General features: G+C 51.3%; 1 protein-coding gene across 1 annotated transcript; it reads left to right on the top strand.

Annotated features, from left to right (window-relative positions):
- Window positions 1-14010: 14010 nt before the first annotated feature.
- Window positions 14011-25938, top strand: LOC116488576 (maestro heat-like repeat-containing protein family member 2B). The gene is made up of 29 exons (XM_032186232.1): window positions 14011-14115; window positions 15415-15654; window positions 16114-16279; window positions 16469-16567; window positions 17047-17198; window positions 17562-17705; window positions 18054-18146; window positions 18427-18496; window positions 18608-18721; window positions 18808-18881; window positions 19115-19234; window positions 19371-19478; window positions 19665-19827; window positions 19950-19990; window positions 20199-20340; window positions 20728-20780; window positions 21013-21120; window positions 21416-21535; window positions 21685-21807; window positions 22116-22271; window positions 22513-22635; window positions 22738-22817; window positions 23037-23175; window positions 23735-23839; window positions 24064-24187; window positions 24659-24771; window positions 24860-25012; window positions 25257-25411; window positions 25644-25938. The coding sequence occupies exons 1-29, from the start codon at window positions 14011-14013 to the stop codon at window positions 25936-25938; spliced, it is 3678 nt and encodes a 1225-aa protein (XP_032042123.1).
- Window positions 25939-26144: the final 206 nt, after the last annotated feature.

Genomic DNA, 26144 nt, shown 5'->3' with positions numbered 1-26144 from the left:
TATTGACATGACATATCTGCAGTCAGTTGTCTCCAGGTTGTTAATTCAAATACTAGACAGACTATATATTTAACAGCAACCAACTAGGTTGGTAATCCATAATATGTTATTGGCAATAGACACAGGGCATTAGGGGAGTCTAAGTGCTGGAGTAGCAGTAATTACAGTCACATTCAGCAGCATTGCCAGAGTTGAAGACTGCAGTTTTCGTTAAAGCCTGCTTTCAGTGGTTATATAATTCAGCTATGGTAATTTGCAGTTGAATGAGACCTGACATGAAAATTGTCAGCTCAAATGCACATTTCCTTCTGAAAAATGGTTTGCAGAGGAATCTAGAACACAGAAGTCATTACAGAGGAAGTTCATTTGGCCAGATGTGGTTAAGTAATAAATCACATATAAACATCTGCAGCTTCCAAGAGTCTAATTCTGACTGATGTGCGGCTTTATTTTTAAAATACTTTATCAATGAAAAGGTATTTTTGCTTGCTACTTCATGAAGCTAGCTGTCAAACTGCAGTCACTCCACATAAATCAAAGAAATTATAGTGGTACAGAATGGTTTAAGTAAGGCTACAGCCAGAAGAAGGTTTACTTTGAAATAATTCGTGATCTTCATATGAGTAGCTCTAAATGACTACCACTAATAACATTATTCACTCCTTTAGGGGACCCTGAAGCTTGGTCTCCTAAAGGGTCACAATAGATGAAAGCAATAGAGAGAATTAGCAGGGTCTCTAAAACTTCAAATGGTTATTAAATGGAGTTTTCAGCAATGATGTAGCTATATTTCTTTGAATGGCAGATCACTTTATGGCACTTCACTCCCTTCATTCAGAGTTTTCTCTGCATTGCAGATTAAGAAGTTGAAGATTAGGTCACTAGCCAATCAACACAGCAAATTGATTGTAATTGCTCCAGTCCCCAAAGGTAATGATAACATTTTGCCTCAAGTGGCAGGTCTGAATAGCCTCATGGTAACCAAGGTCACCTGAATAACTTCAATCCTCTGTAAATACTGCACCATGGGAAAGGAAAACCTGCTCTAGGAAGCTCTTTTTCTTGATTAAGACCTCTGGAGTTCAACAGTAAGTCCTTGCTAAGTTCAGATACCACTTAAGTGTATTTAACTTCCAGTACTGTTATGTCTGTGCTCACTATGATTTATTTATTTATATATTTATAAGCTTAGCTTAGTTTTTTAAGAAACGAAGTAAAGAACAGTTAGGCATCTGCTCTTGAACACTAATGTTATTTTTCTGAAATGTAATGCAGTGTCATCTTCTGGACTGTACTTTGTATTCAAGATCCCTTTGCTAATGTTTGTGCTGTGCATTTTACAAAGGTGTTACTGAACTTGCAGGGATAGACTTGTTCTTTTTTAATAGCGAACCATACTTAAGCCAAACAAAACAAACTTGCAGTCATTTTTCTTTGGACTCACACCTCTTTAGTTGTGATTGCAAGGCTCCTGTATTGCTGGCACTGACTGTGATGGGTTTAGTTTCTCAGGGGCTGTAATGTGAAATAGAAGGTGTTACAAAAAACATTACTATTATACTTTGTTGACCCAAGCAGCACAACATTCAGGCTTGCTTCACTTATAAGGAGAAGATGGATATAATTCATTGATGTCATTTCATTTATTTATAGAATCTGTTTTCCTGAATGTAGAAACAATTAAATAGGGGCATTTTGTGCTCATGAGCTCAAGCCTTTTTCCTCTAGCTCCTGGCACAGAAGCCTCTTGCTGTTGATTCTGAAACTGTGTTAATCATACTAAGCATTTTATAGGAATTTAGAGCATGCTGGTCTTAGGATGCTCAGCCTCAGTTTACTGCTGCATGAAAAGAGTTTTAAGATGGACAACTTGATTTCTGTGAGGAAAGCAATAGCCTTTGTGAAGCATTTTAATATCTTTTCTTGGTAATACCAGAAATAGCAAAACTAAGCGCTTGGCCATGAACCTTGGCTCTCTCCATGCATTAATACTGACTAAGCCCAAATAACCTCTCATGCTGAAAACCTGCAAAAATAATACAGCGTTTTGGAAACTCATTTCCCTGTCTCACTAGTCACTCCCTTCCTCCCTTCCTCTTCTTGTTGCAGCTTGCACTGCTCTCTCTTTTGCATATGTATCCTTATTTAATTGGAAACTGCTGTAAAGTGCTGTGGATGGCTTGGATTCTTGATGGCAATTACATGCACTTTTTGCATGTTTTCAACCTGGAGGAAATGAAAGGCAGTGCTAGCGAGAAATATATATTTTTTTGCACTCAGTATTTTTTACTTGAAATAAAGAATAGGTGGGTATGTATTACTGCCACCAATTTTAAGGGGGCTATTTGAACTGCATCATCTCTCTTAGGACGGGGGAAATAAAGAGGAGTGGGAATTCTCAAAGACTCTCAAGGATTCTGCTTTTATCATCTCTAAACCTGACCCTATTGCTGATCAATAGAACCGTGTTTAGGTAGATTTTGTCCTCTTCTGAACCAGAGATGTAGAAACAGAGGCCTTGAAAAAGTCAGCACCCTTCAGAAGCAAGGGTTGCTCAGTGACGGTGAATTAAACTGCAATTTTATATTTAACTGGATAGTGACAGAATTCCATATTCTGAGCACCTTCCAGCACTCAGGCCTGTGCTCTGCTATGACAGCCTTGTGATACTCACAAGGTATATTCGTGGTGTGGCTAAGGGTACTTGCTGGTTTTCATTTTGAAAGCACATTAATAAAACACAACCAGTCTCACTGTAGAAAAATATTAACTCTGAAGAGATGTAAAACTCACATATCTTTACCTTCACTGTTATTATAAATGGTATGAGATACTTAAGATGTCTTACTGTTCACATTAAAAAAACCGAATGAGCAAGTTTCCTCAAATAAAATGCAAATCCCTCAGTTTTTGTGTGGTTTCTTCTGAAGTTCCCACTTAGCTTTGAAGTAACTTCATGACACTGTTGTTTACTCAGCTCAATCAGCTGTGTATGTTCCGAGAAGTTTAACAGATTTCTCTTGGCTATGCTGATGTGAGAATTCATTCTTGCTGCACAGAACCTTATGGGTTCTGTGAAGTGCTTTGTAAAGTATGATGTATATTTTTCCCACGTGGACACCTTCCAGGCCCTGCTTCCTGACTCGAAGTTGTGATTAAACAATAAAGTTGAAGAAAATGTGGAATTATCAAGTCTTTCTTAACTCACTGTCTTAATTTGGGATTATGACCCCTTTAACTATATGAACTAGAATTAGGTAACAAAGTAGCCTACACTTAAAAGCTACCAGCCTGCTCCTGTGTGTTATTGGTCTTATATGGGTGGGGACGGGAAGGAGAGGGAATGAACTCCAACTCCTCTAAAGCTTGAAAAATGCTAAAATCTCCCAAATCTTTGTCCATACTACATTACTCTTTGCTGGTGATAGAAGTTTTTCAGATTGCTGCACTCAATTGCAGGGCTGTTTAATCCAAATCAGGATTTAAGCATAGCTGGTGGCATAACAGGTCTTGCCTAGAGAGAGGAATTACTGCAAGTAAAATAAGCTGTATATTCATCTCTGTAATTTGTTCTGAGTACTCTCTTTATACTAGGTGCTTGCATAGACAATTTCAGAGCACATGCCCACAGTGATGCAGAAGTACCCATGCTAGTTTCAGAAACTGAAGCACTGTGGTTATGTCAGAGCTGCATTGCCGTGAAGCTGATGTAGTAGCTGCACTCCTTTTAGATTAATTGGGTTCATAGCTCTCCATAAGGTCATGTGGATGTACCGGTTTGAGAGAGGTAGCTGCAGGCTGTCTATGTTGTATTCTGCTAAATGGTGTAGATATGCTCTCTCCATGGTTTCCAATTAAAAAAAAAAAAAAAAAAAAAAAAAAAAAAGGCAAACAAAAAACAACCAACTATGTAATCTTCCTTAGATTAAACTAGGAGTGTTCACAGCAGGGAGTTCTAACAGTTAATCTGCTGTAATGTGTATTTTCCAAGCTAGTGTGCAATATAGCTTCTAGGCTAGTGGTCTTTAAGATAGAGCCTGTGTCCCCGTCGTTGCCTCACGAAATTACCTGAAAGCACTTCTGTGACCAGGGATGAGAAAATTGTTGGATTTCAAATTCCTAGCATCTCCCATTAAAGCACTGTAGCTGTTGAAATCAACAGTTAGGAAAGTTTTGTAAAATATCAGGAGACTATTTTATTTTGGTATGTTTAGGATCTGTGCAAAGAATTGTTTCTTATATTTGTTACACATTAATGACACTACAGAAACTATACTTCATGATGTGCTTGGGTACAATAACTTATCTGGATGGTTGAATGAAGCTTAAATATGCAAAAGATGGACTAATGGAGGATCCTCAAGGAGCAGCTGATACCCTTATTTATAATTAGACCATACCATCTAAATTTGTGAAGCTTATATGGGTGGTCAAGCATTGTGTTGAACTATAGAATTTTAGATATAAGTCCAAAAGGACCAAAGAATTTTCAGTGCAAATTTACTGATTTAAACTGTGATTTTTTGTTTGTTTGTTTCTTTCTTTTTATCTGCACCATACCACTAATTCAAATGCCAGTTGAGAGTGGGTTCTCACAGCAGAGCACTTTTAGTTGGTACTGCTTCCTCCCCTTAGAAGATCCCTCCTTGAAAAAAAATAATACAAAAACCTGCACCTTTAGAGAGGAAAGCAGCAATTGGTTAAACAAATGGTGATGTTTTATATGGGAGGGAAAATGTTACAGTGTTTAGCCTGAGAAGTTGAAGTAGTTGCTAGACAGGGATGACTGTCTAGCAAAAACTGCTCCATGTCATTTTTTTTGCTCCACATCTGCCACAACTGGACAAAAGCACCAGGACCTCTGTGGAAAGCTCCTTATTTCCTAGAGATTAATTGCTATAGTGTAGGAAAAGCTTATCCATCTCTTTCTGAAAGAAAAAAACAAACAAACAAACAAACAAAAAAAACCACAACAACAAACAAGTGTGGTCTGAAACATCTAGAACATCCACTTGCTCTCAAATAGCAACATAACCAGTTGTGTGTGTTGTGGCCCCAAGGGATATCTCTTGCCCCCTGTGAATTTTGGTTGATTCCAAATTTTATTTAAGTACATTTTCTTCTGAACTCTCCCTAGGTACTTCCACAGTCATTCCTATTCATGTGCACTGAAAGGTATTTGTTTTTCTGATACTCTTGATCACTTCAGTCAATATGACTGTCAGCTGCTAGTTCAAAAAATGGACTTGTACATAATTACATCTTTTTCATCTACAATCTGCTGGGCTTTTTTCTAATTCATTTTACTGCTCTCCCATCTGCTTTAATTCATTACAGGAAATTTAAATACCCTACTTAGTCAGAGTAGACTGTTCATTTCCTTATACTTGTAAAAGTACTTATCTCAAAGAAGTCATTGAAACCTTAGGTGCCTATGCTAGCTAGACCTTAAATCCATGCCACAGACCCTCGATGAAGGATGTGTTAATTTCTAAAACTTGCTGCAACTTCCCTGCATTTGCAGGGAAGCATTGCATGGTAGCATTGTTTTCAATGCTACTTCAACATTGAAATGCTGAAGCTACTAAATATATCATTTACATATATTAAATGATCTTGATCTTTTGACATCTGCAAATTATGGGAAACCAACCCCTATTGAAAATTGCTGGAAATTAAGTGCATGGCATAGATTTTTGAAAGTACTCATTGCCAAACTAACTCTGTTCATGTTCATTGCCCCAGAAATTTAACCTTTTCCTATAGTTAACCCAATGATTAATGCTCTTTAACATTTACAGTCCTGTTTCAAAATTAAGCTTAATGTTTTGTCTGGATAAATGGTGTTCAAGAATTGAATTCAAAAGTAAAGTAAATATAATAATGTATGAAAAACAGGAATTACAATTTAATTAGAACTACTCCAGACTTCTAAAATAAGCAAGTTCGAATAAGTTTATTTATCTAGAGGGAAAGTGCAAGGATTTATTAACACATGTTTTTGCAGATAGTTTACAACCCAGAGGGCAGGAATACAAACAATACAAAAAAAAAAAAAAAAAAAAAAAAAGTTTATAGAAATTTGTAAAGCTGTCTGCAGATAAGCACATATTTTCACTAGGTGTATTTTGGCAATATCTACAGAAATGTACTAAGGGCAGAGTTAACAAAGGATTTCTTTGTAGTTATCAGTACTAAGCTCTTATGATTAAATGCATATATATTTGTAGCAGATGACCAGTTGCCAGTAATCTTTGCTAATGCCCATAGAAAACTGATAAAATTTAAAGTTTAGGTGTTATTCTAGACAGAACTAGTAGCAGCGATTTAAGTGTGAGTTAAAAGAAAGTTTTCTGCTTGTGTAACTCAACAATCTAGACGTACTAATACTAAGCAGATTTATACACGTATACACTGATATACCTAAAAAAAATAAAAAAATAAAAATAAAAAAAAAAACAGAAACAAAAATGTGACTAGGACCTAATTTGTTAACAGAGTTGATGTGATGTATTCCAAATGTTTCCAATCCCCTGTACATGTAGTATCAAGATATTTTGCACTTGTTTGAAATGTCAATTTGTCTAATATCATATGAGAAGAAAACAGTGATTTCAAAGACAGAGAGGATTCTTGGTCATTCATGTTATAATTCATGTTGTTCTGTTAAAGGTCTGTGCTGTTTCAGCGGACAAAGTTTGTAACATTTCCTGGGCTTGCAAGTAAACTGTAGAAGCAGATTAATGTCTATGGGAGAATTTGATTCACAGCTTCTTCCTGGAGAACACCACCTAAAATTATGTGCTGTAATACCAAGGGTGCTGCAAAAATTGTGCTCCTTCTTTAAGGAAGGATTAAGTTTTGCAGTACAATCTTAGAAGCTGTCAGAAAGGTGGAGAGTAATTTTTAAAACCTAATTTATTTCTTCTCAGACTTTCAGGGTTACAATTTTAAGAGATGAGTGAAATAAATGCAAACAAGTGATGATTCATCATTAATAGCAAAGCAGCTTATCCACCTGGCATGTTTCATAGACACCTTTGGCTCTACTGGCTGAGATCAGCACATACTAACTTCCTAGTATTGAAAAAAGAGTGATTTTCTTCCCAAAATATAATTTACAGAAGATTTAAGTGGTTACAAGCTATAAAAAGCTTATTTAAGGAGAAAATATTTTGGAAAAATATTTTGTTTAAAACAAAACTACTAATCAATTGCTTCTAGAGGAGACCAATAGGAAGTTCCCTTGAAATCTGCTACTAGGCAAAAGCCTGCTGAGCTGAACTGCAAGAATTACACAGATACACTAATTCTGCACACTCATCAGGAAAGAAACGCAATTTTGCAAAGGTACTGCAGTAAAAAGTCCTGTGGGGAGCTGAGAAGCTAAAGCAGCTAGAACTGACCACAAACAAAATAGTAATGTCTTTAAAGCTGCAGTCAGGAATAATTATTATTTTAAGACTTCATTTTATGCTTGTTCACTTCTTTACATTTTACACATTTGAAAAATTCACTCTGTGTCAGTTTTCCAGCATGTAACTGAAGCAAACAAACCTCATGGGTAAACTAAATCTTGAGGTACTTCACAGATAGTCTACGCTCAGTCAATGCTATAGCAGGGTCGCATGTGACTACAGACCAGCATAAGCCAGCATGAAAAGATCACAGTGAGAGCATTTTCCCCTACTTCTCTTGTGAACTTGTGATTTCCCAAAATATGAACAGGAGTTTTCTCATGGCAGTCCACCTATCTTCTACCTTTCCTTAATTTCTTCCTATTCACTCCAGTCACACCACTGTATTTATTCTAAAAGGTTATTCTTCCTTACTATCACTACACTTAAAATATTTATGGGTTATTCTCATTCTTCCCGGAACTATTGTGTGAAGGCCATACACTTTGCCTTCAAAGTATGCAGTGTCAGGAAAAGTCATTAGCACCACAGTGTCAAGGAGCTAAGCCAGCACTGTTTGGAACTGGCTGGATTTCTAGGCAGAAGATCTAGATCCAAAATTAACCGCTCAATCAATTTTTCAGTACAGTATGAAAATATTTTCCTTTCCTTCCTAAATTACTAATTTTTGGGGGGTCTTTTTTCTTGGTGTGTGTGTGTGTGACTGGGAGGGAGAGGTGGATAAATAACTCTCAATTGATATGGAATATCAATTGATTTTTTTTTACTGGTTTATAATGGATGTCTCACATGCATTTTAATAAAATTTTAATGGCCGTAAAGGAACATCTAAGCTGCTTGCAAGAAGAACAACCCACATAGCATATCAAGTGAGGTTTGTGGTTCTTTTCACCCCTGCTTCCTGACTGCTGTTACACTAAATTTTGTGAGTGATGAGTGAATTATGAAGAACATCAGCAGAAAATCTTGTCTATATGTGAGTTTCTCAGGAATACTTACTCAAGAATAGCTTTTCCAGAACAGCAGTCTGTAAATAATTCATCTGTGAACACTGTTGTTCCAGGATAACATCTGGTTTAATCTGTTGTTCCAGGTGCCACATCTGGTTTAACATGGCCCATTTTTGAAAATGGTTTAAGATAAGCCATTGTGGCAATTCTGTAGCACATAACCACAGTATTCTAGGGTAATTTTTCAAATCCATTCCTAACTTTAATCCAAGTTATCCATCAAGAAAAATTAAGCCTTAAGTGTATAAAGACTCCAAAAATTGTGAGCTGCTCGTGATAGCGGGCCAGGATCAGCACCACATGGTGCAGGAAGTACATGAACATGCTCTGCAGCATAGACTCCTGATGCCTGGTGGCTGGATCCATTGGCTTGCTCCCCACTGTCCACTCCCAGGGGAGCAGCAGCTCTGGGAAGCAAAGGCAGGCGCGAAGGCACATGGCCAGAAAAAGGGCCCAGAGGCCTGAGATGCTCCTGCCAGCAATGCTGGTAAGACTGCCCTGGGCAGCACAGCGGAAGGCTCGCTGGAACACTTTTAGGGGGGATCTGCAGAGATGCCCGGCAGCTGCTGAGCAGGCAGGAGTGGCAGAACGCCTTGTAGCTTTCAGTGGCTTTGGGAGCAAGCTGCAAGGGCGCTTACGCTGGCAACTGCAAAGGGCAACCCTTACATTTCCAAAGGGCACCTAACGCCTTGCCCTTGCACTGGGAGTGGGAGAGCAGATGCAAAGCCTCTGCCACTGAACGTACAGTCAAGGACTCCGCAGAAGGCTGGTGGGTGTGCAGCCTGCGACTGGACGAGCTGGGCTGGGAGCTGTCGTCTCCCACTCTCTTCAGCTTCCTCGATAAGCGCTTCAGCACACCGATGCCAATGCTGTCTCTCCCCAGAGTCCTCCACAGCTCCAGTGTGTTTCTGCCAAGAGATGTGCAACCGTGAGCCCGTATGTTCTGTCACCTGGGATGCCTTCACCTCACGCTTCTTCAGTAGCCGGGCTGAAGATGCCCGGTTCCTACCAGCGCTACAAGCACACCTCCGACAGTTGGGTGGAGGAGAAGGAGCTGCTGCTTCACTTGGATCGCCCTAGGGGAGGCAAGCTACGGCTCTCTGAGCCCAGCAGGAAAGGGAGTAGCGCATGTACATGTACCTGTCCACAGGCACAAACTTCTGGAGGATGACGTTAATCGTGAGCTCCTCGTGATGGCGGGCCAGGATCAGCACCGCATGGTGCACGAAGTACATGAACGAGGTCTCCCACATGGACTGTGTGCAGGTGTGCAGGATGGAGAGGATTCGTCGCACCTGAAAGAAGCAGGGGAGAAAGAACGTCTGGGCACGTCCTGGCTTCTACGGGAACATGGGCGTTCAGCCCATGAGCCACACCTGCTCCCTTGCCACGCTTTCACGCTCTAAGGCGAAATTTCACCCCTAGCACCCTGCCCAAGCCCTGCCTCTGCACCGAGTGCTTCTTTAGCACAGCAACGGCAAGATGTGTGGTGCGACAGCCAAAGCGAGAAAGTCCAAGGCATGGACAAAGGTCTCTTACGTCTGGACGAATGTCCTTTCCACATGTCTCCAGAAAGGTGAGCATCCAGTTGCCTGCAGCACGCACGCGGCTTCCTCTGGCACGCCGGAAGGGCTCCTTGATGGCACTCATGAAGTCTGCGGCCTGTTCTTTGGGGAAGTTTTTGCAGACGATCTGGAAAGTTGCAAGGAACAGGAGAGATCCCGTCATGGCTTCGCTCCAGCTCTTCAGGACATAATGCAAGCTTGAGGGCACTCTTTACCTCTGCAATTTGGATGGAGGTCTGGAGCTGCAGAGATGCGTCGCTGCGAGCACTCAGCCCCTCACACAAGCTCGCAGGGTCGTCTGTCTCCAAAACCCTGTTCGTGGCCTTGGCTGGAACGAGCACGGGGAGAAAAGGGGAGTCACACTTTGGGAAACTGAACTTCCCTTCCCAGCCTCTGCTGAAGGGGGACCAGGGGCCAGGGGAGTCAGTCTTGAACTCGGTGCAGCGGGATGTCCCTTGCCAGGTTCTGCCGCTGAGAAAGCCTGGGCTGCACAGAAAAGACCCTTCTTTTCCCTGGAGGTGCTTGTTTCAGGGGCTGCAGGCCTCTGCTCCCTGCAGCTGCCTCTCCCCCTGCCACACAGGCCAGCAGCATCTATGGGAGGCCCACACTCTCTTCAGACACACCTGCCCCCACCCAAGAGCTTTTTCCTGTAGCCATCTCCTTGCTCCAGCTGGCCAGGGGCTGCCTCTTGGCTTTCCCCTCTTCAGAGTCTACTTCTTTGCCTCCTTGAGGTCGCAGTCACCTGGCATTGCAGCAGGAGGTTCCTGCTCCTCTGCTAATCCCCCATGGGCCCCAGATCTCAGATGTCTTAAGGACTGATGGCTTTAGCTCTGGCAGTTCCTGGCTCCTCCCCGGCAGCAAGTACTCCCAAACCCTGCAGTGAGGGAGACCCTGGGGCTCCTTCTCTTCCCTGCCAGATGGCAGGAGGACCTGGCCCTTTTTCTCTGCTCAGAACCTTCCCTACAGCTCACTGGGCATTACAGCCCAGCCCTCTCTGTTGTAAATGCTGCTTCTCCATGCTGGGAGGGACAAGTATTCTCCATGGTGTAAGAGCCCCCTGAGACCTGTGCTTCAAAGGGGACCCTCAGCAGCTGGGGCCAGTCCATCTTTTCCTGTGTTCTTTTCTTTTCATTTTTAAGTTTCTTGGGTCACTTTTATGTTCTTGTCACATTTTCAGTATAGATGTGTGCAGCAGTTTGCAGAGGGCTGCTTCGCAGAAAATCAGCACAAGAACTACCATTCTGCTTGTCCACTACTTTACAACCTCTTATTTGATTTATTCCAGTAGAATATATAAAGAATGTTTGACTGTCTGTTACTTGCTCAGAGAACCTCTCTCTTAGCTCGTATTGTCAGTGGCGAGGACAAAGATAAAGATGTCAGCCAGGGGCAGTCCTGTAAGCTGTCAGTGGCTGAAATGTGACCTGTTGCACATGGAGTGGGTTAGGAACAGGAATTCACACCAGCTGTTTTGGACATGATTGCATTTTCTTGTATATATTTGTACATAAAATGCTGTGTTTAATGGTAGATGATCTACCAGATTGCAGAGAAGAAATTCTGGTCCAAGCAGGTTTCAGATGCCTCTGGCCAGTTCTGTCTGGTTCCAGCTGTAGGGGCCACTGCTTTCTCTTTCCTCTGGGCGCTGCCTTTGCAGTACAGGGCAGACAGGGTTGCTCAGAGCTTGGCTTGTGTGCAGGAGAAGCACCACAGGACGGGCACTAGCAGAGTGGCCGGGCCCCACACGGGGCGATGCTCAGCTTGGCTCGCTGCCCTGTCCCGGGGAGGTGCTGGCAGCATGGTGGGCAGTGAGTCAAGCCTGGCCCCCGCAGCTAGCCAGGCACCAGCTTGCTGGCTCATCCTTGCCAGGGCCTGCTCTAGAGGCTGAGCCACAGCACCACCATGCTGTGTACCGTGGGCTAAAGATGGGGTAGACAAGGACACAGGGCTTTTCAATGCAGCCTGCCTAAGAGTTCCTTAAAAAGCTGTAGCGACCATCAAGTCATGATCTGTAGAGCCTGGCACAGTGGCTCCCCAAGCATGTGTTCCAGTTGTAGGGCAGGGCTGGAAGCCAGGGCTGTAGAGCGATGCTCTGGTGTTTGCCTCTTTGCTCTGTCCTTTAGCTGATATCCTGGCAAGAAGAAGAAGGAATTGAGGCTCCATTAGATAGCAGAGTGCCTCAGCTGCCTGACGGCGGCCACAGCCAGGCTGGGCGAGAGGAGAGCAGGGCAGGGCCCAGTGCACCGCCTTTGTACTGTTTATGTGTATGATTATAGCGTTTAATGCTGCTTTTATATGGCTTATACTGCACTCTGCACTGGTTGCGGCAGAGCTCTACAGTCTGTGCATGGCCTCAGGCCGGTTCCAGCCGGTTCCAGCAGGCTGGCCGAGTCCACCGGGCCAAGCGGGGCACCCGGAGGCAGCTCACAGCCACTCAGGGCTGGCAGCGCTGTGGTGGGGTGGGTGGAGCCCATGGCCGCAGCGCCATGAGGGCAGGCTGTAACCACACGCCAGCTGTACCCAAGATGGGGTTTTGGGTTCCCCAGGGCCCAGTGGTGTGGAGTCGGCATTTGTTCCCAATGTTCGTGTTTGATAAGAAACTTACTGAGGCTGATGCTTACAAACTTAGCGGGTTGGCACCTTGGGGGGATTGCTGGGCCCTTTTTACATGTCTAGTGCTAGAAGTGAAAGACAAGAGAAGCCAGAAGAAATATAAAACGATACTTACTGACATTTAAATACATTAACGTGACACGTGTCTGCTGATGATGTAAGAGGTGCACTTATCACCCAAAGCTGCACGCTTTTCCTTGCCTTGTCAGCAGAAGTGAGGTACTTTACTAGGAAGTCCTACATACACTGTCCAAAAAGTAGAGGCAGTTGCATAAAATGTAGATAAAAAACCTTACACTTGACCTTCTCCTAATCTCTGATTTGATGTCCTGTAACAACTGTCACAAATCTGTAGCTGCAAATATTTTTTCCAAAATGATGTATAAATTCAGAAGCCCAGCAGATCTGACCTGACAAATCCTTTTACAGTCAGTTAATTTGTGAACTCTCATATGGTTTTATCACTCTGACCAGACATAAACAGGTTTTGTTTTTTTTTGTTTTTGTTTTTTTTAGTATATGAAAGCAGCTGCTGACAGGTATTTATTGCTGCCATCATCCACTCTTAATATTTAGACTGCAAATTTGACTGCAGCCCATCAGCTATTAAGCAGCAGTAATTATGTCTGAAGTAGTGAAAGTGAAGTGTGACAGCCATCTGATACCTGCTCCTTTAACAGATCTTATATACCTTACTGAATTATTTTTATCCTGTACTTTTTGTGCCCAGTCAAAAAGATGAGTGTGTTTAGGAAGATGAGTAAAGATTGGACACAATAAAAGCGATTCTATTGCACTATTGTAAGAGTACTACTGTGCCTAAGATGGATGTTGCAGTGCAAATTCCTGAAAACAAGCAAACAAACAAAAAACCTTGGTGTAGTTTCTTTTTTAATTTGTGAATACACCAGTAAACAACATTCTTTAACTAGATAAACTGTCACTGTAAAATAAGGTCTTGCTACTGTAACTGAGCAGGAATTAACTGTCTGCAAGGCAGTCCAAGAGGGAGACCTGGGCACTGTGGTTGGGTCGGCCTCACCCCAGTCATCATGAATGGGAAGGGATCAGAACCGTTTCCATCCCTGTGCAGGACGAGGCTGGGAGGGGAGCAGCCAGCACGGGCGATGCCGGGGGGACGGAGCACCTCAGCTGCCTGACGGCGGCGGCAGCCAGGCTGGGCGAGGGGAGAGCGGGGCAGGGCCCAGCGCACCACCGCTGCTCGGCCCCTCTGGGCTGAGACCTGGCCCCGTCCCCCTGCCCCGTCCTCCCACCTCATGCTGGGGGCAGGGGGCGAGGGCTGGGTTGCAGGGGGCTGCAGGAGCGGCCCTGAGGGATCCAAGGCTGGGGCTGCCCTGGGCACAGCCTGCACGGCCGGTTCTGGCATGTTCTGGATGGTTCCGGATGGCTCTGGCCGGTTTCCTAACGGACCGGGCGGACTCCACTGGGGCAATCCGGGCATCCGGTGGCACCTCTCAGCCCATCAGAGCTGGCGGCGCCACTGTGGCTGTATCAAGAATATTAGGACTTGATTTTGTTGTTGTTGTGATCCATGGTTGAGCATATACTTGAGGATGAGAAGAATGTATGAAACAGTATTTAAAGCTTTGGAGTCTTTCTATCTGTTCTGTCAAAGGCATTCCGTTTTGTGCAAAACACTTCAGTATTCATTAAAGGAAAGCCTGGGACCTACATGTCTCAGATGAATATGCTCTCTACCAGGCTAGAGCATCACTATTATCACTCTTCTCTTTGGACCATAAAAATTTGTATGATGATGAATGGAAATCTAGTTCTGATGATTTATTTCTAGAACATTTTTATATAAATTTCCCTTCAGACTTGAACAATGCTCTTGGACACAGGGTCTGATTTTTTGGGTGGTCCTTTGGAGACTCAGGCGTTGGACTCAGCAATCCTTGTGGGTCCCTTCCAACTCAGGACATTGTGTGATTCTATGACCCCAAGGGAGAAGTGGTGAAAGGTGACAACCAGACCAAGATACAGTAGGTTTGCCATGACGTATTTCAGTGCATAAGTTTCCTCCTCAAGTCTACTAGTTCAGCGATGACCTAGGGCCAGCCCTCTGTGTGGTAACAGGCCCTGGTGGTGAGGTCACAGTGTATCCCTCCTGTCTCCCTGCTATATCCCTCTGCCGCGGGTGCCAGCTGTGGCCCAGTTGCTTGTGGGGCTGGTAGGAGGAGGACCCAGAGAGAGCGTTGTGTCTATCTGGGGACATCCTGCTGCGATGGAGGGGCTGAGAGCCCTTAGCGGTGAGGGGCAGCGCGAGGGAGGTTGGGGGCTGAAGCAGGACCCTTCCCAGCAGGCTGCTCGGGGCTGCGTCTCCTGCGGAGATTTCTCTCCAAAGTGGCCAAGAGACTCGTCCCTACCAGCTCCAGCCCCCTGCAGCCAGCAGCACCGATGACACCTGCTCTGTTCTTTCCTTCCTTCCAGGTGTGGGCTGCTGGCCCAGACGTAGACGTCGCCAGGGCAGAGGCAGGGTGTCAGGGCCTGTCCCTGAAGCAGCCCCGACCTCTGCCACTGTTGCGACTTCTCTGCTAGAGCGCCTGCAAGACGAGGAGGTGAGCTGGGGGCTCCCCACCATGATGCAGCGGGGTTCCCTGGGGGAGCAGGGGGAGCCTGTGCCTGGCGGCACCTCTGCCCTCTTGGTTTTCTCGTCCAGAAGCCCCGGCACAGGGCAGTGCCCAGTCTGGAGCTTCTCAAGGAGCAGTCATTTTCCCGGGCCCCATCCCAAGGTCCCATGGGTGCCCAAGCCCAGAGGCCAGGGGCTTTGTGTCCCTATTGCAGCTTCCCAGCCCCAGCAGCACATCCCTAGGCTCTGCAGAGCGAGGGCGGACAGCTGGCGGCGCGCTGGCAAGAGGAGCAAAGCAAGTGCAACTGATCCCTATGCTGGTCTGTTCCCAGGGTGACAGAGCGCAGACCTACTGCGAGCTGGAGAACGTCTTGTGGGGAGATGACAGCCGCCTGCAGTGTGGTGTGGTCAACCGGCTGCTAGCAGCGGTGTCCTGTGACCTGACAGCTGAGCAGGTGAGATGGTGCTCTTGGAAGGCGATGAGAGCAGCCTGCCAGGCATTTGAGGGCAATGCGGAGCAGCACAGACAGGTTTTTCTGGCCTTGGGGCCCACCAGAGTGGCCCTGAGGGATCAAGGGGCTGGGGAGAAGCCTGCCTGGGCGAGGCGGGGAGCAACAGCTGGGGAGCTGCTCGCCTTCCTTCCCCAGGGGAGCAGAGGTGGCAGCCGCCCAGCCCCAGGCACAGCTGTCCCCAAGGGATGTTGTGGGGGAGTAGGGGCCATCTCCCCAGTGCCTCCAGCACACAAAGTCCATTCGAGCTGAAGCCCAGTAGCCAGGCGGCTTCTGAAGATCTCCACAGAGGAGCCCCCACAGTGTCTCTGTGCCAGTGCTCCGGCACCTGCAGCTGTTCAGCCCGTCCAAGTACCTCACTCAGCCTGTCTCCCGGGGGGCAATTCACCTGAGCCTCTTTTTCAGGGCGTGACGGAAGACACGAAGATGGCTGCCAGTGACGTCCTGGTGGCTCTGGCCCGCTCCCACTTCAGCTTTGTGCTAGCCGAGCTCCTGGCCCAGCTGAATGCCCCAGGGAAGATCTCCAAGGAGTTCGTGCTCATCACTGTGGGCAAACTTCTCAGCACCAACGGTACGGTCCAGCACCGCCATCCTCCCTCCCGCTTTGGGCCAGGCTGGGAGAGCTGGGATAGAAAGGGATCCTTCCCCTCTCCACGCAAGCCGTGCTGAGCTGGGGGGCACTGTGGCTGCAGCGCCTCCTCCCTCGCTGCCAGTGCCGGCTGGGGGCTCTGACCGTGGCCACTCTCCGTTCTCTTCGCAGCCCTGCAGTGCATCCCCTTCATGCGCGTGGTGCTGTTGGGCCTGCGCACCGTGGTGGGCCAGTTAGGGAGCGGCCGGATCCTGCGTGCTGCCTGCGGTGGTGAGTGGACCCTGGGCAGGGGCAGGGGCAGAGCAGCCCCTGGCACCTCGCTCTGGTCTCAGAGCGGGCATGGCAGGCCTGAGCCCACAGTGCTGCCAGCCCTGGGCCATCCCAAAGCATTGGGGGCACCTGGAAAGGGTGGGTGAAGGTTTCTGTGGGCTGGAGGTGAAGGTGCCCGGGAACTCCTGGGTCCCTTTGCTGCCTTCCTGGGCTTTCCTACCAGGTTCATGTGCCCTGATGGGCAAAAGCTGGGGAAGAGAAGGGCAGGGGTTGCAGAGGAAAATGCTGGAGCCTGTGAGGAGAAGGTGTCATGTGGAGGACAGAAACGGCGTGGCGTTGTCATTGAGACACCTGGAGCACACAACTTGCCCTCGAACCTAGATCTGCTCCTGATCTGAATGACCTGTGCTTCCAGCAGGCTGGCGGGGGTGCTGCTCCCTTCCCTGCTCCAGGCTCCTTTTTCTCTTCTCTTTGTGCAGCTCTGGAGCAGTGGGCCAAAGTGGTCAACGTTTACATCTGCACCTGGAAAGGATGCTCCTTGCCTGCTACGGAGAAGGAGCAGCTCTACGAAAACCTTTCCCAGGTGTTCTGCTCTGTGGCAAGGAACTGGCTGGAGTGCCAGGAGGAAGAGGTGAGAAGTGCTGCTTTCCCAGCTGGGGACGGCAGCAGGGATGTCCCCTGTGCCTGTGCCTCTGTCTGTGCCCAGCGGGCTGGCTGCAAAAGGCCCCACACTGGCTCTGTGCCTGAGGCTGGGGGCTCCCTGTGGGGAAGCAGCTGAAGCCCACGGCATTTGGGCAGGCAGGGCGGGGGGTGAGGGGTGGGGAAAACCTCTCTGCCCTCCAGAGCAAGCCCATCTCCTGCAGGGCAGAAGGGAGAGGGGAATGGGAAGGGGGAGGCAGAGGGAGAGGGAGGGAAAAAGGGCAAGGGGAAGTCCTCTCTGTGGGCAGGGCAGACCTTCAGCCTTTGACGCTGGGCCTCCCCGGTTCGTCTCCAGGACAAGCAAGCTGTCATCGGGGCCATGACTCCCTTGATGCGTGTCCTCCTGCACAAGGAGGAGCACCGGGAGCATGTCTGGGAGCAGCTCCTCTGGCTCCTGCGCCAGTATCGGATGGTCCAAGACTCCTCCAGGGTGACCAAGGTGAGGTGTGGCACAGGGCCTGGCACGGACGTGGGGTCTGTGCAAGTGGCACGAGGGCTCAGAGATCTGTGGCATGCAGGGAGGAGCCAGGGAGCTCCCCTTAGAGAAACGTGCAACAGGGAGGTCAATCCGAGGCTCCCGAGGCTCTTCAGGCAAGGGAAGAGCAACCGTGATGGGGCCAGGAGGGAGCCAAGAGTCAGTGGGGCCCACCTCTGGGAGATGGGAGGCTTTGCTCCCACCTCCCTGGGGGCTGTTTGCACGGGGAGCTCTGCTGCTGTGCACAGTTTCTCCATTCGCAGGTGGCTTGACATGGCTTCGGGCCTTTCTTCCTCTCCTGTTTTCTTGCAGAGCCTCCTTTATTTCCTGGAGGCCTTGGAGCAAGTTCACATCCCCATCCCCAAGGGCAAGTGTCTTGCCATCAGCAGTGTCGTGTGCAGCGAGGTAAGGGGAGCCTGAAGCCACACAGCCACAGCAATTCCCTCTTGGCTGAGTCTCGGGAGGACTCCAGAGTCTTTGAATGCTGCTCAGCCGTGGCTCCTGGGTGGCTCCTGGGTGCTCCAGACCTGTGCGTGTGTCCCTGGGGCCACTGTGGGGTGGGCTGGGTTTTGGCTGGGGGTCCTCTTGCCACGAGTGCCCAGGGAGATGAGAGCCGGCAGCGCTGTTTCTTTTCGGTCCCTCTCAATGCTGCCGGGGCTTTCTCCAATGGACCTTGTTCCCACAGCTCACTGCTGACCGCAAAGAGCACAGCCAGGACCATAAGGCAGAGCTGACCCAGTGCATCCTGCTGCAAGGTAAGGAGAGGAGACGTGGCGATGCCCCGTGGTGTCCTGGCAGCTCTCTCCCAAAGCTCAGAACTGGGTGTAAGCTGCTTGCTAATGCAGGATGGGATTTCCTCCCCACAGCTCGGATCTGCCCAGAGGAGACGATCCTGTTCCTGGAGTCCCAGCTGGGCCACGAGAGGGAGGCCATGCGCGTGGCAGCCCTGGGTCTGCTCGGTGCTCTGGCACGCTGTGACGGTCAGTACTGCGGGGTCAGGGCTCGGAGGGCTCTCTTCCGCCCACTGGGCTGTGCCTCCACGCATGCCTCACTGCATCTCTTGCAGAGCCCGCGATGGCAGAGAAGCTGCCCCAGGTGGTGGAGGCTGTCAAGTGTGTGTGCAGGGACCCCAGCATCCGGGTGAGCTGCTTTGGGAAGGGACTGTGCCATCGGGGTCGGGGTGGGAGAGAAACCTTTTCCCTCAGGGCAGAGGCAGAGCCTGGCAAGGCTGGACTAGAAGGGCTCTGACCTAGACAGCCATTGCCCCGCTCCTTCGTGTTTACTGGAGGGAGGGCTGACGGCGAGAGGTGATGCCGCTGCCAGCATGGGCAGGTCCCCATGTCCCTGTGCTAACCATGCTTGACCCCTGGCAGGTGAGGAGGGCAGTTCTGCACTTCATCAGGGATCTGCTCAGTGCCAATGTCCACAGCTGCTCAGCATGGGACGTTGTGGGATACATCTTCAGCGAGTTCAGCCAGAGCTCGAGCAGAAGGGTAAGGACAGCATGCAGCATCTTCCCTGGGGAGATGTGCTGCCAGGAGGCTGGCATGGGAGCCTGCTGGGGCCACGCCTGAGCCTTCTGGGGCAGGAATTGAGAGCAAGCGGGGGGTTCCCAATGTTGTCTTGCAGGCTGCAGGACTCCTGTCTGCCCAGGAAGCCCAGGAAGAAGGAGGTCTCCAAGGGCTGTGCATGGACGTCCTGGGGTCCCTGGACATCTCTGTGAGAGGGATGGCCAAAGTAAGTCCTGCTCTGTCCTGCTGCTGCTCCTCTCCTCTCTTCAGGCCATTTATTCCTAGAGCCCTTTGCACACCTGAAAGCTCTCCCACAGCATGCTCTGAAGTGCTCCGGGAGATGCACACCATCCTCCCCAGCTCTGAGCTGAGGCAGAAGTGCTGACGGGCTGAGTTGTCTCATTGCCTACAGCTCCTGTGGCCGAGGCTGCTGATGTATGTGATGCCAGCCAAGTACACGGGCATGCTGATCCCCCTCTCGCACTGTCTCCGCGCCTTGGCTGAGACAAATGAGCTAACAGCAGGGCGTGATCATCAAGAGCTGGATCCCGACGTCCTCAACTCCCTGTTGCAAGGTAGGAGTAGCAACTCCCCCAGTGAGCTCTGCTGAGCTCCGTGTCTGCGTCCTGCAGGGACGTCAGTGTGGCAGGGCACGGTGTGGCTCGGCATCTCACCCAGCATTTCGTTCTCCCCGCAGAGACAACGCTGACTCCACAGAACTTGCTGGCTCGCCTGCTGGTGAGTAGTGGGGCCCCCAGGGAACAAAAGAGTTTTTTTCAGGACAGGGCAGCGACATCCAGAGAGGCCGGGGCAGCGATGCTTTCGAGGCTGCTGCCAAGAGCCCTGGGGAGGGAGCAGCTGGGGTAGCGCCGAGCTGCTTCCTTCAGGGGAGAAGTCGCGGCTCGTGCGGCAGAAGCGACCCTGCTTCTCTGCTCTCTGTACTCAGGTGGTGGCGGGGTCTCCTTTTGCGGGCAGCGAACTCCAAGCTGCTGCCTTGGTGGTGATGCAGAGCCTCCACAGCAGGATCCACGGAGCTGTGGGGGCCACGTGGAACACCGAGATTCCCCTGCTGCTGCAGTACCTCCAAGGTAAAGTGCTGGTGGGGAGGGGGAGGGAGGGCATGGCAAGTCAGCTTCCCAGCATGGCTAAGGGGAGTCCCCGCCTGGTGCCCGGTGCTTGTTCTGCTGCCGTTTCCCTGCCAGGGAGCCAGCACTGAAGCTGGGGGGAGTGGTCCCACAGCGATCCATTCGTCCCGGCGCATGGATGGGGCCCTTCCCGTCCCCTTGGACAGCATGCTGGTCCTGGTGGCACCTCCATGGCCCTGTTGGGGTGGTGCTTGTGGGGAGGGACGGACGGACGGCTGCCTCTGTAGCGGGTGCAGCCACCAGCTTCCCTGGGCCAGGCCAGCTTTGGAGCAGCTCTTCTTTTGTGGCTTGGTCCCAAGCAAGTTTTTTTTTCTTCTGCCGACTTTCTAGGAGGAAAGGGGAACATCCCAGACTCTGCCGAGTGGGAGCGCCGTCTGCTTCAGGTACTGCAGCCTTGGGAGGCGTAGCATATAGAGGTGGCCTTCCCCAGCTGGCAGGGGTGTTTCCTAGGCACCCCGCGCCTCCTCCTGCCTGCCTCGAGGAGTCTCTCCCTTCTCACACGGGCCACAGCTCTCATGGAATGCCACTCTGGCGTGGCCGTGTGCCTTGGCGCTGCCTCTTCCTGCTTGTCAAAGGCCAAGAAGCATTCGCTTCCTCTCCTGTTCTCTCCTGCAGTTCCTGAGGGTATCCCTGGAAACCATCAGGGACGACGCCTGGACCAAGCGCCTGAGCTGTGCGCTGAGCCAGCGGCTGGACAGCTCTCCCAGCAGCTCTGGGGAGAAGGTTGGTTCCCTGCCTGGCTCTCCCCTGGCAGCACAGCCACGGGGCCCCCGCCCACATGCGGGGCTGGGGCTGGGGCTGGGGCTGCAGGCGGTGCTCTGCCCGCGAGGGCTGTCTGCGCTGCTTCCCCAGCCCTTGCCCCCCATGGCCTTTCCCTCCGTGCTGAGCGGGGCTGGCTAAAGCCCATCCCTTTGTCCGGGCTCGGCTGCTCCCCGTGCGCTGGCGCCTGTCCTGCTCTGGCCCCTTTGCAGCATGCCAGGCTGTTGCTGCATCTCGGGCTCGGCTTTTTCCCTTGCAGGCTTTCCTGTACAAGGCTCTTGGGACGACGCTGGGAGCTTGTCAGGAACTCCCACATGTCCAAGAGAACCTGCTGCAACATCTGACAAAAGCACAACCTGAGGAGCCCTCTGAGGCCCAGGTGAGCTTCCCTGCTCTGTCCCTGGGGGAAAGGGCTTCTCCCGGCCCTGATCCAGGCCTTTTCCAGCTCCTCATCGCTGCCCACCACTGTGGCTGGCCATGACTGAACGCCTGGGCCTGTGCCAACTGTCCCTCGGTCTTTTGTTGCAGGGAATCATTTCTCTCGTCTGCCAAGCCGCCGACAGCCACTTCCGCCTGGTCTTGGAGACATTAACAACATTTGCTGCCACCTTGTGCAGTGGCCGGAGCTTTAGGGTTTCCAGACGCAGGCAGGTGAGGTGTTTGGGGTTTCACTCCCTGGCTTTCTTCCACCTGCTTCTCACTTCTGCACCGTGACAGAGGCTGTGCCCTTCTGGCCCAGCCCTGTGCGAGCGCCCAAGCTGCAGGCTCGGAACAGCTCCTGGCCCCAGAGCTCACCGAGAGCTGGGGGAGCAGCTTGAGGAGCTGCCAGGACGTGCCCGGGGAAAGAAGAAGCTGGTGCAGGGGCAGGGCAGCTCCTGCCTCGGGATCCCAGGGGAGGGGACATCGTGGGGTGTGGGGGGCCATCGGGCGGACGTCTCACAGCATCTCTTGCAACGCAGATGACCCAGGCCAGCAGGAGAGCTGAGGCCACTTGCAGTGCTGTCATGCTCGCCCACAGCAGCATGGCACTGCGTGCCTCCAAGGAACAGCTGCTCGCCGACGTGGAGGCAGACATCGCGGGCAACATCCTGCTGCTCTCCGTCTCCAGCAGCCAGGTGAGAGCTCGGGGCGTGCAGGGGCAGGGATGCTGGGTGCCCCAGCTCCAATCCCTCCGTGCTAGGGCACACTGAGACGGGCCGTCTCTTTCTAAAGGTCCCCCGAGGAATGGTTTGTCCCAGCACGAAGATCCAAGCCCTTCCCCTAGATTGCCCCCGCGTGCACATGTTCCTCTTGCAGCCCATGGCCCTTCCTCCAGTTCCTCCAGTTCCAAGTGTTTTCTTCTCTCTTGGGCCCCAGAACTTGCAGACAAATCTTGCCGTGGTGCAGAGCATCCTTGAGGTCGGCCGTGCCATCCAAGGTGTGGGTAACTTGGGCAGCTTCCATCCTGTCCTGAAGCACAAGCTGCTGCTGATCCTGCAGGTGAGTGCCCAGTGTCTGGCAGTAGTGCCCATCCCCGGGCAGGGTGCAAGAGCTCTCCTGTGCCCAATGCCCACTTTGCAAATTTCTGGGTGGGACTTGCAGAACTTGATGAAGACGACTGTCTGGGTCTTCCCGGCAACGTCACTGCACCTGAAGGTGATTCTGGCCCTGGAGCAGTGGAGGTAAGAGCGAGGAGCGGCGGGGGCTGTGAGGCGGGATGACGTTCCTCCTGTCGGGGAGTTCCCAAAGAGCAGCACTCACTGCCACAGCCTAGGCTGGCTGGATTTGGGGCTGTCGATGAGGACAAGCCCAGATGCCATTTGACCCTCTCTGGAGAGCGCTAGTAACTCCTCTTTTTCTTTATTTTTTTCTTTCCTCGTCTTCCTTTTTCCCCTTGCCAGCAAGCTGGAGATCTCTTTCAGCAGCATGGAAATTTGCAGCCTGCTGTCTGACTGCTGCCGGGCCATCCTGCCACTTCCTTCAGCGGCTGAGCAGATTGGGGAGATTGGGAACACAGAGCAGGCAGTGCTGCAGCTCCAGGTAACTTGCTGTCCCTTCCCTGCCCACCTCTCGGTCAGGACCCCTCCCCAGCACAAGCTGTGTGCTGGCAGCAGCCGTGATCCTGCATCTCCGTCCCTCTCCTGCGCTTTCAGTCTCTGCACATGGCCACGAAGGCTCTGGGCCGGCTCATGGCAGTCCTGCTCAAGACAAAGCCAAGCCCTGTCGACTTGGTAGACATCGTCGACGTGAGTATCCATGGGGTGATGGGGCAAGCATCCCTCCTGTCACCAGTGGGGACCCTGCGAGTTCTGGGGCCCCTGGGGAATTAGCAGAGGAGCAGGAACCTCCTGCTGCCATGCCAGGTGACTGTGAGCTCGGGGAGGCAAAGAAGTGGGCCCTGCAGGGGGGAAAGCCAAGAGGCGGCCCCTGGCTGGCTGGCTGCAGGGAAAACTCCTGGGTGGGAGCAGGTGTGTCTGAAGAGAGTGGGGCAGTGCCGCAGGGCAGAACCCTCAAGGAAAGTGCCAGGAAGGGAGGGAAATGGAGAGGGATGGTGGGAAGGGAAAGATGGCCCTTGGGAGACAGAGCTGCTCTGCCCCAGGTCCTGTGGTTCTGGCTCTCCTTGGACAATCCATGGGTGTGCAAGAGGGCCCTGCAGGTCTGCGCCCAGCTGCTGGAGGACTGCAGAGATGGAGTCGCTTTTCAGGTGAGGAAGGATGCCCACCGTGTGCCCCCTGCTCCCTCCCCAACCACCCGGAAGGGGGCCTGGCAGGGCAGCTCTGCCCAGCTGTGCACGGGCTGTCGGGTCCCCCAGCACAGCGCTATGGGGTGGCCCCTCTGCCCAGTCCTGGCCTGAGCAGGGCGCGGGTGGGAGACACAAGGGAGTGCTGGGGCCACCTACAGCTCTTGTTCTTCCTCTCGCCCCTGCAGACAAGAGGTGCCTACCTGCCGTTTGGCGCCTTGGTGGGATTGCTGGGGCCTCTGACCTGTGAGCCCACGACCAGCTCCCGCCAGCTGGCCGCTGCCTGCCTCAGCTCCCTTCTCCACATCCAAGGTGAGTGTGAGTAGAGCAGGCGCCTGCCGGCCCTCTGCCCCGCCTGGCCCTACCAGGATCGCGGGGGCTGGGCCCTGCCACCAGGAGGGAAAGGAGAGGCAAGGTGCTCGGCTGCTGTCCTGTCCCCACCCTGTTCGTCCTCCACCTCCCCAGGTACCTGGGGAGGGATCCTGGCAGAGGGCCACCCAGGGCCACCTGCCAGCAGCGTTTCCTGCAGCCGGGGGCACTCAGGGCCACCCCTGCTGCTGACAGCAGAGGCCTGCAGCCCCTGAAACAAGCACCTCCAGGGAAAAGAAGGGTCTTTTCTGTGCAGCCCAGGCTTTCTCAGCGGCAGAACCTGGCAAGGGACATCCCGCTGCACCGAGTTCAAGACTGACTCCCCTGGCCCCTGGTCCCCCTTCAGCAGAGGCTGGGAAGGGAAGTTCAGTTTCCCAAAGTGTGACTCCCCTTTTCTCCCCGTGCTCGTTCCAGCCAAGGCCACGAACAGGGTTTTGGAGACAGACGACCCTGCGAGCTTGTGTGAGGGGCTGAGTGCTCGCAGCGACGCATCTCTGCAGCTCCAGACCTCCATCCAAATCGCAGAGGTAAAGGGTGCCCTCAAGCTTGCATTATGTCCTGAAGAGCTGGAGCAAAGCCATGACGGGATCTCTCCTGTTCCTTGCAACTTTCCAGATCGTCTGCAAAAACTTCCCCAAAGAACAGGCCGCAGACTTCATGAGTGCCATCAAGGAGCCCTTCCGGCGTGCCAGAGGAAGCCGCGTGCGTGCTGCAGGCAACTGGATGCTCACCTTTCTGGAGACATGTGGAAAGGACATTCGTCCAGACGTAAGAGACCTTTGTCCATGCCTTGGGCTTTCTCGCTTTGGCTGTCGCACCACACATCTTGCCGTTGCTGTGCTAAAGAAGCACTCGGTGCAGAGGCAGGGCTTGGGCAGGGTGCTAGGGGTGAAATTTCGCCTTAGAGCGTGAAAGCGTGGCAAGGGAGCAGGTGTGGCTCATGGGCTGAACGCCCATGTTCCCGTAGAAGCCAGGACGTGCCCAGACGTTCTTTCTCCCCTGCTTCTTTCAGGTGCGACGAATCCTCTCCATCCTGCACACCTGCACACAGTCCATGTGGGAGACCTCGTTCATGTACTTCGTGCACCATGCGGTGCTGATCCTGGCCCGCCATCACGAGGAGCTCACGATTAACGTCATCCTCCAGAAGTTTGTGCCTGTGGACAGGTACATGTACATGCGCTACTCCCTTTCCTGCTGGGCTCAGAGAGCCGTAGCTTGCCTCCCCTAGGGCGATCCAAGTGAAGCAGCAGCTCCTTCTCCTCCACCCAACTGTCGGAGGTGTGCTTGTAGCGCTGGTAGGAACCGGGCATCTTCAGCCCGGCTACTGAAGAAGCGTGAGGTGAAGGCATCCCAGGTGACAGAACATACGGGCTCACGGTTGCACATCTCTTGGCAGAAACACACTGGAGCTGTGGAGGACTCTGGGGAGAGACAGCATTGGCATCGGTGTGCTGAAGCGCTTATCGAGGAAGCTGAAGAGAGTGGGAGACGACAGCTCCCAGCCCAGCTCGTCCAGTCGCAGGCTGCACACCCACCAGCCTTCTGCGGAGTCCTTGACTGTACGTTCAGTGGCAGAGGCTTTGCGTCTGCTCCCCCACTCCCAGTGCGAGGGCAAGGCGTTGAGGCGTTGGGTGCCCTTTGCAAGCGTCTCTGGACACTGCCAGGACACTGCTGCAGTGTCTCAGCGTTAGCAGTTCGGGACGGCCGGGACAGCCGCTGCTCCCAGGCTGCAAGGCTGTCCCGGATACGGGGCGTGCAGGCAGCCAGCGGGCCGCGGCTGGTGGCAAAGCTCTTGTTTAACGGGTGCTTCTCGGGTGGTCTCATTTCCCTGCAGGTCACCTGTGTCATCTCAGAAATGGTGTCCGTACAGTCCAAGGAGGGGGTCCAGAGCTTGCTT

The sequence above is a fragment of the Aythya fuligula genome, chromosome 4, assembly GCF_009819795.1.
Source record: "Aythya fuligula isolate bAytFul2 chromosome 4, bAytFul2.pri, whole genome shotgun sequence".
Lineage (NCBI taxonomy): Eukaryota > Metazoa > Chordata > Aves > Anseriformes > Anatidae > Aythya > Aythya fuligula.
This window is presented reverse-complemented; position numbering and strand designations above follow the sequence as displayed.